Below are 13,780 nucleotides of genomic sequence, written 5' to 3' on the forward strand. Positions count from 1 at the left end.
AGTAATAATATTAGGGACTTTTATATTGAGTGGACGATAATGGCGTGAATTACGGCCACTGATCATGCAAGTCTATGGAAAGCCATTTTAACATGTAGTATTCCTATTTCTTGATATCAAGAAATGATTGTCTGTTGTAAAGCAATGGTATTTCTTGACATCAAGAATTCAATACTTGATATCGAGAAATTATTTTCTGTTGTAAAGCAATGGTAATTCTTGGTATCAAGAAATAGTAATAAATGTTAAAATGGCTTGTCATAGACAAGCATGATCAGTGGACGTTCACGCCGTTCTCGTCCACTCAATCTAAAAGTCCCTAATATGTGTAATCGAAGTAGCTGCAGCAGCAGTAGTAAATATTAGTCGTTGAAATAGTAATAACAAAAACAACAAAAGGAATAAGAATAGCAATGATATACTAAAACATAAGTTATATTAATAATAACAATATAAATAACAACAATCATAATGATAAAAGCTACAAATCTCATTTTATAAATGCGCATCCCAGGGGATGCTCCAGTCTCCAAGAAATATAGTGCTCCGTCCATGCAGGATTAAAGTTCGGTTTATAGTTACCGTAGTGTAGGAAATTGACAACAGTGTAATTGTTGCCCGGGCATTTTGGGGGGCACGGAGATGAAACATAAAGGGGACGAGACTTTCTCGAGAATTTTATGGCTTATTAAAACCCCCCTAAACATTATAATATTGGTTACATTTTTTTGTTTCTGAAGCAAACTGCGCAGAATTCATTAATTGTGATTACTTACGAAATTGTTGTGGGTGATTCTCCTCACAGCAATTATACAGCACAAAAACAGTATAGCCACGAGAACAGACGCTCCTACAGCCACCCCAATTATGCCACCAACACCCAAGAAACCGCCCAGTGAAGTCACCTCTGTGAATAAAATTACCGGTATTGGAAAATATTATCTTTTGAATGTAATATAATAGGGGCACAAGTGCTTTGTGAGCAATAGACCAAAATCTATATTCATCAATAGCTTATCAATAATTTATCAATACATCTACACGAAGTAAACAAGTTAAAAATATTTGCAAACAGTAAACTTCTAAGTAAGCTTATGAAGCCCTGATCACAATACACTCCTTCCAGATACTAGACTCCTCTTTAATTACTACAATTTATGGCCTATATTTTAGGTAATAATTATTTGCTCAATGGCTTATGGTTTACCAATCCCCACCCATTATAAAAGAGGGTTCGTTTTGGACTCCCGTCAGAATACTTCGGACCATTATCAGAGAGAACATTTGAGACAGCCAGGAGAAAACTTCCTTGAGAGAGTAAACTCTCAGACATCAGTCTTTCTCTAGACTTCAACGCATCGGTACATTGTATTTGTATATCTTCATCTTCATCTACATCGTGATAAATGGTATGTTGTACATTCAATTATATTCAACTTGTGTCACCATTCAGATACTCTAGAAAGTATACTTTGTATCATAAAACCAATCCGAGCACATAAAACTAGGAGGAGGAGGATGGGGGGAGGGGAGGGGGGAACTACCGTTTGGAATGAACAAAAATGGTTTTATTTGAATCTTTTGAAAAATATTGTCAACATCAATTTAAACTTATGTTAATAAGTGGTCTTAATCCATCAATTTTTATCCTTTCTGCAAAAACTGGAGTGAAAATCCCATTTTGTATGTTAAATGAATAAATGTGCTTTAAATGTCAAAGTAAAACAACTTTCTTGTCTTGTGAAAATACCATTGTTCCTGCTAAAGTTGTGAATAGTTTGAATAGGTCTTTTGGGGGGAGGGGGGGGGGGAGACATCTACTCTTACTAGAAGGATTTTAACAAGGGTACATTACCCACAGAAACCTCATTCGGATTACGGAATATGTCATCAAAGTGTTCCCACATATCATAAGGTGATGCTAAGGCTACAGCAAGCCGATCGATCGCCTGTCTGATTATCAAGATAGTTATGATTGGAATTAGAAATTTCAAAAACCGTTTTCCCAACGTTTTTTTGAACACTACAGTCTATTGGGAAAAATGAGTCTGATAAAACTGGTCACTCAAAGATTTTTACCTTTTTTAGGCGCTTCATGTTTAATTTTAAGCGCATTTTTTAGGGCTTCAATATATTACACCATCACATGCAGACACTGATAACACGTAGGGCCATGCATCTCAGATTTGTAGAACTGGAAACATTGTTAAACAATGGCTTTCAGTAAGGGAGCTACAGATAGCACACGGTACAAATGACCCCAAATATCCACAGATCTTTTACACATGGAAAAGTTCCACTTTGAGCATCTTAGAATTAACTGCCAAAGTCCTCGATCGATGTGCTTCATGAATACGTTTTGTTTGACTTTTTGAAAAGAATACTTCCACCTGCATATCATAGAATGTACCGTTGGTGCATAAATGAATAATGTTACATAACTTTCATCAGCGCATATCCAGTATTCATTTCTGTGGGTTTTACCATTTTGGTACAAATGACCTTTATCTGCCCATGCGCAGATTGTATCTGTAAACTCTCTTATAGGCTTCATTTAGCTCTTGTACTGCATGTTAAAATTGCTAATCTACCATTCTAAAAATATTTCCACTACGATCCCGCCCCGTCCCCCCCCCCCCCCCCTCCCACTCAGCAGGCGTGCAGGATGCAGTTTTGGATGGGGGGGAGGGGGCGGGGAGGAAAAAATTTGCATCACCACCACTCTTACATGTTACATGCAGGCCCCGCGGGGAACATTTTTCAAAGTGGAGTATTAACGATTAGGCAGAGCGTAGCGTAAATTTGGTTGGGGTCCATGGGCTTTGTCCTGGCGGGGGTCAAGGGATGGAGCCCCCAGAAGCTCAGGGGTTTTAAGCATTTAGTTACGGTCAGATGAGCATCCAGGGGCCCTCCTTAGGGCCCTAGATGGGGTCTAGGGGGGCAAAGCCCTCGGAAGCTCGGAGGTTTTAGGTATCTAATTGCGGTCAGACGAGCATCCCGGGCCCGCCCCGCCTTTGGACCCATGGTGTAGTCTAGAGGGCGAAGCCCTCCGAAGGCTCAGGGGTTTTAAGCATTCAATTACTGTCAGATGATCATATTTTGATACCTACATGTAATTTGTGACACTGGCAGGTCACTCATTCTTTCTTTCTCTTTTTCTTTCTTTTTCTCTGTAACATACTTTTTCAAAATAGTGAGGGGGCTCAAGCCCCAGAGCAAGCCCCAGAGCCCCTCCATTCTGCAGGCCCTGACACGAAGGCTTCTAAATAAGCATTTATTTTGCTTGACTGGGAATTTGTAATTTTCCAACAAAACGCATAAAAAGGAGTATAATTTACATTTTTTTTATGGAAAAAAACCAGGAAAATCATGTAATTTCAGCAATATCTTTAAATCACTGGTATAGAAATAAACATTTGAATTTTATTTTGGGGGCAACTGCCCCCCCCCCCCCCGTATGTATAAGTCAATATGGGCCAGATTTCGAGCATGAAAATCACCCCTTCACCGGAAATTTTGGGAACACAAATGCGGTCCCAGATCCCAGAGTGGAGGAAGGGGGTGGAGGGGGGAGGGAGGGGCAGGCACTTTGAAATGTTGAATTAATTAACTTTTGAGTTTTTAGAGCGTAGGTAATCTTACCGCATACTCTCGCGGGGCCAACCCCTGCAGGTGATCTATCCGTGTAGCCAAAATGACAGGTGCAGGTGTAGGATCCAACCATGTTGGTACAATTGGCATTCTCCGAGCAGTCATTGGTAGTCGTACTTGCACATTCATTGATGTCTAAAGAAGTACAGGAATAAATTATTGACGTTCAAGTTCATATTCATTTATTTTCCCACAACAATAAAGAATATGTATAAATAAATAGCTTTTTACGCCACATTGGTGTAAAATAGCATGAAACATGAGGACAAATAGATAACAGTGGTGTCGACTTATTAAGCGTTTGGTTTCTATAACTGCTTTTTAGAGGAATCCATAACCAAGCCATCGGATGCCTACATATATACGTTAAATAATAATTATAATAATAGTGGGTTCTTGTATAGCGCTCATGTCAGTCAGATTTGACCCTCCTGGCGCTCCCGATTATTACCCTGGCTTTAGCACGGCTGCCATACGGCGTTCTAGCATTTCAAGGAATAAATTCCTACCAGGTACCCATTTACTTCACCTGGGTGGAGTGTGGCAAATGTAGATCAATGTCTTGCCAACGGACATTAGTGCGGCGGCGGGACTCGAACCGCGGACCTTGTGATCGACAGTCCGGCGACGTATCCACTCGACCACAACACCTCTACGTTCTCCACTCCTTGGGGAATTTTCAATGAATATTCAGGCGCCTTATTAGAGATAACTAGTCAACTACAAAGACTTTAGCATCCTATCGCTTACCGGCTACCAATGTATATTTTTTTTAATGGATGGAGTTGAGAAAATGCCTACTTAAAGATTCAAGTGCCATGCCGGGGTTCGAACGCACAACCTTCGCATCTCCAGTCAAACGTTTCTACCACTCGGCCACGACACCTCTATTTGCAGGTCATCCGACACTTTGTCCGGCGACAATTGCTACAGGCTTAATTTCTTTCATCAAAAGTATAGGTTTGGGTTTCAATTGGGTTTTAGGTTAGGTATATTAGGGCTATGCTTAGGTTTAGTTACAATGTCGTATACACGGTGGGCCAACTGTCGCAATTAAGCAGCATTCTTCTTACTCCCTTATTGCCAATAATAATAACAATTATAGTACAGACATTTACAATGTGTATACAAAAATATAATAAACTGTTGTATATTCCCATTTTTAAAGTTATAGTCTGTGTGATCTTGAGTTATATGTCATTTCCAAGATTAGCTAAGATTCTTTCTAAGGATATCTTATTTATGACTCTGCTGATGACTGAGCAGAAGAGAAAAACTTGTCAAAAATTCTCTTGTACCAATTTGAGCAATGAAAGTGGGTCAAAAGCCCTCACACATTGTTATTTCATTTCGAAAACAATCGTTTTCTTCCCATTGATTTTGAGCCTTGGAATAGAAAAGGTAATAATGTAAACCCAGAGTCAAGAAAGGACCCATTTCCAAGCAAAACTTATGATATTATATTTTTTATGACAAAACAACCTTAGTTTCTCTGGCAAATCTTGTTTAAGATAAGCCTTGTCAATAAATCATTCAAAAAAGACAAAGTTTACTCGGGATGCTATCTCTTTTTATGAAAATCTACTGTCTTTATCTTTGGTAGTTATCATCATGGCCATCTTATTCTTGGATTCCTGGATCAATGAGGTATGTAAGTAAAACTCTTTAAAGTAAACTTCTTTTAAAAGGATTGGAAGACAAAAGTAACAGACCTGCCAACCTCTGGAGTTCAAAAACTGTATTCTTTAATCCCAAAAGTTGTATTTTACTGACAAAAGTTGTATTCTTAAAAATAAACACGGACAGTTACGCGGATCAATGCCTCTTACAGTTCCTACATACAGCAAGAAATTTTTGTATGGATCATTGGTTGAATATGCATGATTTCGTCAAGACTGGTGTGTTCTATGAACCAATAAACATCCCCAAATTGCCAATGTGAGATGCTTGTAGGATACTTTACAGGACAGAATGGGGATTTTGCTATTGAAAATGGCACACACATACACAAAATAAAATTTAAAAAAAATAAAAAAAATCGTATTTTATCGAGGAAAATCGTACTGTCGTATTTGCTTCTAAAAATCGTACGAAATACGACTAAATAGTACTGCTTGGCAGGTCTGAAGTAACATGTGCATATGTCCTAACCCACATTTGGTGCATATCAGCCAAAACTTGGTAAAATGATATATGACAGCACTTTTTAAAAACCCTGGGGGCAAGACATCCGTGGCAAAACAGTTATGAATAGGGACAAAAAACAAATAATTTTTTTTCGATGAAATAGATTTCAAGGTCACATTGATCTGGACTTTTATTATAGGCTAACAAAGTCTGCTGTAAATGCTTACCCGCGATGACAGTGTCGTCGGGAGCAAAGGATATGGTCGTTGGTCCTGCGGTAGCCGACCCCTCTTGAATAGCACTATCTATATCTTGTTGAAGTTGGGCCATCGTTGTAGACGGTTCGGTGATGGCTTCAGCTACGAATATCAGACTCCCTCTCTGAATTTCAATAACCGTAACTCCATAAATCGTATCAGTGTTTTGCATCATCTGTATAAGCACGCAAATAGGAAAGTGTGATTGTAGAATCTTCGATAAGGTTTTGCATTAGCAGATCTTGGCATTAACTATATCATGCATACATTCTAAAGAATAAAATGTCAAATCATATTTAGAAAGGGCTGAGGAGTGACCTTTATTTCTAAATGTTGAACCTCATTTTGTGTATTGCTGGAAACACTATAGAAGCTGCATCCAGCATAATAAAGGGTTGAATCTACCTTTTTGAAAACATTGTCTTTGAATTTTAGTGATTAGCGCAAAGGCTTGTTCAGATATGGCAAAGTAAACACTGCGAAAACCCATTGCATTCATTTTACCTGTAAATGAAAGCTGTTTTACAGAGATACAGAAAAGTCAAGTGTATTATACTTTACGTCCTCATGTCGATCTGAACAAGCCTTAAAGCAGGAGAATGGATGAGAAAGAGAGAAAGAGAGAGATCGGTACACGGATCAGAATTCAGACCTACCACGATAATGAAATTATTAGCCTCTGCTTGGAATTCAGGAGAATTTGGGTCACTCAGGGCATCAGTGTATTCGTAATCAATACCGTTGAGCGTTAGGGCTCGCACTGAAATGCTGAATTTGTTTGCCTCTGTCAACATAAAACAAACAAATAAACAATCAAAAAAGAAAAAACATGATTAAAAACGATTGCACAAAATATCAAACTAAGTCATCCTTTTTAATCTTTTTCCTCATCATTTGAAACAGTGCAATGGCATATCACACAATCTGAACATGAAGGCAGTCAATATGATAGGTGTTGAAATGGCCCTTAAGTTGATCGATTTAGGAAGTAACGAATTAAGTTTTTTCGTTTACTCTAGTTCATTATTCCTATTTCTGATTTTATGATCTGGTTGAATCCATGACAATTGCTTCGTGACATTTGCTTGGCGACATATGCTCCGTTGTCAAATGCTCCTCCGACAGTTACTCTGCCGACAGTTGCTCCGACGACGATTACTCCTCCGATATTTGATCCTACGACACTTGCTCTGCCGGCAATTGCTCCACCGACAATTTCTCCGCCGACAATTGCTCTGCACGAGGCGATAAATGCTCTGGTTACAAATGCTCCCCAAACAACACTTGCTCCTAGCTCAGAAAGTTGCTCCTCTAACAATTGCTCCGACGACATTTGGTTCCCCCCAAAAAAAATTGTCCCGTGGAAGACAAATGAATTTTTGGATCAGAGAGCAATTTTATTGTCTTTAACGTTGTACTTTTGCGGAGGAGCAATTGTCGTAGTAGCATTTGTATTTTACGGGGCGGAGCAAATGTTGGCGGAGTAAGTGTCATTTGAGGAACATTGTCACCGGTGTATTTATCTCATCATACGGAGAAATTGTAGAAGTAGTAGAAGTGGTGGTTATTTTACCTGACTGCTAAGAAAGCATAAATGCTTGTTAATTAGAGTCGTAGGAGCAAATATCGGCGGAGCAATTGTCGTCGGAGCAACCGTCGACAAAGCGATTGTCGGTGGAGTATTTGACGTCGGAGCCAATGTCGCGGATCAAATGTAGCCGAGCAATTGTCGTTTTTTGCAGAGCATTTGTCACCAGAGCATTTGTCACCGGAGCATGTGTCGGGTTACTGATCTGGGTCCCGTTGTATAAAACTTGTCATTGATGGTAACTTTACCCATTAATATGAACTTCAATAGAAACATTGATTGGATTGGCTGTTCAATGATGTTGCCATGGTAGTAAATGTCGATTTGTGCACTCTCGCAAACAATGCCTCCTGTTCATCTAAGCGTGAACACATACCACACAAAAATGGTACCAAATGATTCGGGATAAAACACTCTTTCATAAGATGTATAATAATTTACTGTTCATAGATGATTTTTAAAATAATTAGCAATTTTCTAGGTGTAAACTTTTTTTTGACTCACACGGTATAGAGCGGAAATGTTTGGCTTGTTAGTTTCAGGTTCAAGAGGGCAACACAATAACATGTATATGAGTTACAAAATTGTTCAAATGAACTAACTACAATGTTAAGCAAATGGCAGTTTTTTATAATATGAATAGAGTGTATATCAAATATAGTGTATTAGGTCATATTCAGCAGACAGTTATAAATTTAACTTGATGAATTTTAATTTCGCAGTCAAAGATCGAATATTAAATTCTTATAAATTGTGCTATTGCAAGAAATATAATCCTATGTTCAAGTCGGAATGTTTTGCCTCTCATGCAATGAGTGATCTTCAGATTTTAGAATTCAACACAGTAGATATGCAGGCTTTCATATACCCACCTACCATACACCCCACTCAATCCATATATATATATATGTATATCGTATATATATATATTTGTTAAATCGCACTATTATCTGTCATGATTTGACGCTCATGGCTTTTAGACATTATTACCACGGTCATTGCCAATCCGCCAAAGTTACTAGCAAAGAAGCATATCAGGTACCCTTTTACACCTAAATGGAGAGTGGCACAATTGACATCCTTCTAAAGGACATGATAGTGCCAGCCTGGGATTTGAACTCTGTACCTTGCAATCCACATGCTCGGTCACTTATCAACTAGACCACAACAGCTCTACAAAATGTAAAAATAAATATGAAATATCGAAAATAAAAACTCAATAAAAACCTGTGCAAACATCATTCAGTCGGATGAAGGCAGGCCTGCACCGGCATTCATTCTCCACACACGTCTCTGTGTTCCCGCAGGATATAAGCTGGCTAGTGGAGCATCCCAGAGGAGCTATGTCAAAGAGAATGTTAGGTCACAAAAAATGTATTCATTTTTTCTTTAAAAAATAGTGCAGCATGCATGAATAAAGAGTACGCAGACCAGCTCATTATGTGCCACACATAAAAATATCATAGCTACTACTACAACTTATGATTAATAATAGCAGTGGAGTCCATTCCTTCCAGGTATTCATTTACCTTATCTGGCTGGAGTGTGACAAAATATGTAGATTAATGTCTTGCCAAAACAAAAATAGTGCTGTGACATATAGTGCCACATTGGTTTCCTACATAATGCTTATAGATTCGTGAAATATAGGAGTAGCTTAATGATGGTCATTAAAGACAGGAGATGGGTCATTACGTGACGTAGCGTCTACAAACTGGGTCGTTCCTATTTTTATTTATTTGTAATTTTATTTATAAAGGGTAGCCTTGTCAGTTACAAAACCGCCTTCTACAATTGCCCTATAGGTCTTGATTATTAAGTACATACAATATGGTTAAAGATTGCGATTATAGAAATATTAATTGCTATGTTATATATATATAAATGAACTAAATAATGAGTTTGTAGTGACTTGACCTTTGGAGAACTTTGCATTTGTAAATATTATTGTCTTGTCTTTATTGTGTGGCTTGAAGTCTAGCCTTTTATTCCATTGTCACTCATTTCTTTAGTGACACCTGTTGCATTACTAGAGTGCCACAAATACTTACTCTGGCAAGCACATTCCATACCCTATGGGTTGGGATGTGCAACCACCTAATGTACTGGTATAGCTTATACTGTACAGGGACATTACACTTGCTTGCTTTATTTGCCACACCTATTTTTATGACTTCTCCTGAGCTGTTCATATAGAGCACACCTATTCTAGAGAGTCGATCGATCAACAGCAAAGCTAATTCAGCTTCATCTTAATTCTTGTCCTATTTCTTCGCTTGTTTCTCTACTCGGTTCTGAGGCCTTATTACTTTATAGAGATTATAAGTTTCTTCTTCTTTACTTAATTCGCGAAGAAGCGTCATTACTTTGTACATGGTCTTACATATTCTTTCTACGGGTGCTGTGCAATATTTGAACTACTACTTGTGATATAATATATGTTCCAAGTATCTGTACTCAACAGGTGTTTCTACGAGACAAGGTAGGAAAGAAATCTATTTCTATTTCTTTTATTTAGGTGATTAAATTCCCTAAACTGGTGACCCCGACGTGATCCAGATTTGTTTTCTTCTGTTGATCTAATCTACCTTGTCATCGTCATTATCATGCCTGATACTGATAGCAACGTATTACCTAGTGAGGCTTCTGAGCCATCCCCTCAAGTCTCATATGTTAGTTTAAAGCTTCCACCATTTTGGGCACATGATCCTGATATTTGGTTTGCTCAGGTTGAGGCTCAGTTTCAAACTAGAGGTGTCTCAGTTGAGTCTACAAAGTTTGCTTATGTTGTCGCCTCATTACAACCAGAGGTAGCTCTAGAGGTGCGCGATATTTTAATTGCCCCTCCCCAAACAGAGCCGTACAAGATACTAAAAGCAGCACTGGTTAAGCGAACTTCCGTCTCTGAGCAAAAGCGTCTGAACAAATTGCTGACGATTGAAGAGTTAGGCGATAGGTCGCCCTCCCAACTCCTTAGGAGAATGCAACAATTATTAGGCTCTAATACTTTGGAAACTAGTATACTTAAGCTATTATTTTTGCAACGCCTGCCAACCAATGTACAGTTGATTCTCGCTTCCACAAGCGATGATGTCAGCTTGGTTGCGCTATAGCGGCATTAGCCGACAAAATTGTTGAAGTTGCTGGTCCGCCTACTATTTCTCATGTCTTACCTAAAGAAGTGCCAGCGCAGACTTACGCTTGCGCTACTCCCAATGACTCTGGTGAAGTACATCGACTTTCTACCCAGGTTGCTCAACTGGCTGCTCAGGTGCAAGCCTTGACTTGTTCTATACAGGAGGACCGCGAGGCCCGAAGAATTCCGGCCCTCGCCAATCAGCTTCCCGTAGCCCGAGTCGGCATCAACAACATGCTGGGGCTGAATATTGGTACCACTGGAAGCATGGCAAACGAGCCCAGAAGTGCATAAGTCCTTGTTCGTACTCAGCAGGACAAAGCCGCCCTGGATATGTCCAGGGAAACGGGCCCGCCAAGGAATAGCGGCGACTAATTCACTTGGCACCATTCAACCCAGTCGCCTTTTCTTTGTTCATGATAAACAATCAGGCACGCGTTTTCTTGTTGATACTGGGGCCGAAGTTAGTATTTTCCCTCATTCCATGTTAGGAAAATCGGCAATGGTAAGTGCAACAAATATCCAACTTCAAGCTGTTAACAAGTCACCCATTAAGACTTTTGGCCAGAGATCTTTCACTCTTGATCTTGGGTTGCGGCGAGTTTTTCGTTGGATTTTTGTTGTCACGGACATACCTACACCTATCTTGGGAGCCGATTTCCTTGATAACTATGGACTATTAGTCGACATCAAACATCGACGGCTGATAGACACCTCCACCACTCTTACAGTACAGGGAGTCGGTACATACACAGGCATCATTAGCCCGGTGTATGTCAAGCAAGATACTTCGGAGCATTAATTTCCACTCCCTTCTTCGTGAGTATCCTGACATCACCCGGCCGCGACTTTGCGTTTTACACCCTGGCCTGGACATTTTCCCGGTAAATAGCAATGAAACTGCTTGAATGAGTCTAGTCTACGCTCCTCGATCGGGCGCGCCAGTTCCAAATCGAATCGTACATGCACAGACGTACGTCGATGCAGCATTTATACACACCGTACGCAGCTGCAATACTGAAGATTAAGGGAGAAGATATAGGATTTCAAGTTCAGAACAACAAGTTAAGAAGCTTGCTGCACGATGGAATTCATCGAGGATGATGACGGAGTGGCAATGCAGACGCCTTTGCGGGTATGAATACTGTAAATCCAGTTTTGAATTGTAGTTATATGAGTACGATTAACTGTAACTGTTAGGCATCCATAGTTAGCAAAACTAAGAGTAAGACTAAGTGAGTCGCTGCACAGTGTCACATTGTCACTGTCACTGTCAGTACTGTCTGTCAGTCAACATTAACAACAGCAATGTCATGTCTATGTTGCTCTTTTTTATTTTTCCTCTTAAGCCACGCCATTATTAGTGATTGTGCGCATGCAGCTATTAAACGTGACGTCACCATATGAAATTGCACCATCCAAGTAACTACTTCGTTTTCAATAATTGTAACGTCACAATAACTTCAAGTAACAACTTGGATTGGGATATGTAAATTCTAGATGTTCGACTTTGTACAGGTAAATGATTATATTAGTGTTACGGTAGGCCTACTGTTTTCTTGAAATTCAAACATTTTTAACTTTTCATGTTAGTTGTGCACCAGCACCACATAAATGCTTGGGAAATTTCATATTTGCACTCGTTTCAAGCTTCAATTGCCAAGATGCAGTTTACAAGTACATGTACTAGTATATTATAAAAAATGGTGAATAAATCACAATATCTCTGTGGAGTATCTAAATAATAATTATAATATTGGATGATCAATTTTCGCGAAATACGTGAAATATTGTTACTCGCTGAAGAAAAATATTTTCACGTATCATCCATTATTATGTGTATTCAGTTCGTTATCTCCAAAGTAAAGTGCGGTGCACGCCTCTGCGCCCATGAATCCGCCTATGTTCAGATCTCTTTTTATCTACATGTGCATGTATTTTCAAATAAAAATTTCTTATAGTCATTTCTTGCATCTAAATCTTAACACACTGTCAAATTATCTGTTCAAATTTCTACTATTGTTTGCTTTCACTTTTACTACATATTTCTTCTTTATATAACTATTTATGCATACACATACTCCTGTATCTTTTGTATTACTTCTCTGACATTGAAGGATTAGATTACCTTCACGAAAAAAAAAAGTATATGAATGTAAAGCAGTAAATAAAGTGCAAATGAATTCATGTAAAACTGGTGTATAATTTCCTTTATATGTTATGTGTCTGTACATTACACTAGACAAAGTGATGAATGGAAAAAGAGAGAAAGAGAGGTCTTATAAACAAATATCATGAATTTAAAATGAGAAAGAGAGAAAGGGAGAGAGAGACAGGGGTCTTAGAAACAAATATGAATTCAAGAAGTGAGAAAGAGAGGGGGTCTTAGAAACAAATATCATGAATTGAGAGCTAGAGAGAGAGAGGTCTTAGAAACAAATATCAAGAAATGAGAAAGAGAGAGGGGGGTCTTAGAAACAAATATGAAGAGAGAGAGAGAGGCCTTAGAAACAAATATGAAGAGGGGGTTAATGAGAGAGAAAGAAAGAGGGGTCTGAGAAATACATACGAGAGAGAGAGTACGTGGGTCGAGAGAGAGAGGTCTTAGAAAACAAATATGAATAGAGATGGGGGGGGCGGGGGAGAAATGGGTCTTAGAAAACAAATATGAAGAGAGATGAGGGGGGGGAGGTCTTAGAAAACAAATATGAAGGGAGAGGGGTCAAGAGAATTAGAGAAATTAGGTCTTAGAAACAAATGACATGAATTTAAAAAATGAAAGACGTGATCCCACAATAATAGAAAATGGTACGAGTGCAATATTTAAATCACAGTTTATGTATTACATTACCATTACACATATTATGTCGAGTGTAGTCTGTGTATGTGTCGATATGTGTACACGTGTGTTAGGGGGGGGGTCCGAATCAGCAAATGGTTTGAAAGTAGGCTACACGTCAAAAATTGAAACCCTGAAGAAGGCGGAATTAAACCACAAAAACCATAATATTATTTGGTTTC

The 13,780-nt window shown here is 38.9% G+C and overlaps 1 protein-coding gene and 1 long non-coding RNA gene across 4 annotated transcripts in view; one reads left to right on the forward strand and one right to left on the reverse strand.

Annotated features, from left to right (window-relative positions):
- Positions 1 to 13,780, reverse strand: part of LOC105441198 (hyalin-like) — a 28,881-nt gene that overhangs the window by 3,421 nt on the left and 11,680 nt on the right. For all 3 annotated transcript variants that reach the window (XM_030981982.1, XM_030981983.1, XM_030981980.1), the window contains 5 exons: positions 8,851 to 8,964; positions 6,692 to 6,819; positions 6,006 to 6,210; positions 3,643 to 3,786; positions 777 to 907 (listed from right to left, as the gene is read on the reverse strand). In XM_030981982.1, the coding sequence (XP_030837842.1) occupies positions 777 to 907; positions 3,643 to 3,786; positions 6,006 to 6,210; positions 6,692 to 6,819; positions 8,851 to 8,964 (722 nt within the window). The remainder of the gene's footprint in view (positions 1 to 776; positions 908 to 3,642; positions 3,787 to 6,005; positions 6,211 to 6,691; positions 6,820 to 8,850; positions 8,965 to 13,780) is intronic.
- On the forward strand, positions 11,598 to 12,953 carry LOC115922669. The gene is made up of 2 exons (XR_004063547.1): positions 11,598 to 12,011; positions 12,566 to 12,953. It is a non-coding gene; the product is annotated as an uncharacterized LOC115922669 (long non-coding RNA).

Source organism: Strongylocentrotus purpuratus, unplaced genomic scaffold, assembly GCF_000002235.5.
Source record: "Strongylocentrotus purpuratus isolate Spur 01 unplaced genomic scaffold, Spur_5.0 spur5_scaffold_12, whole genome shotgun sequence".
Classification (NCBI taxonomy): domain Eukaryota; kingdom Metazoa; phylum Echinodermata; class Echinoidea; order Camarodonta; family Strongylocentrotidae; genus Strongylocentrotus; species Strongylocentrotus purpuratus.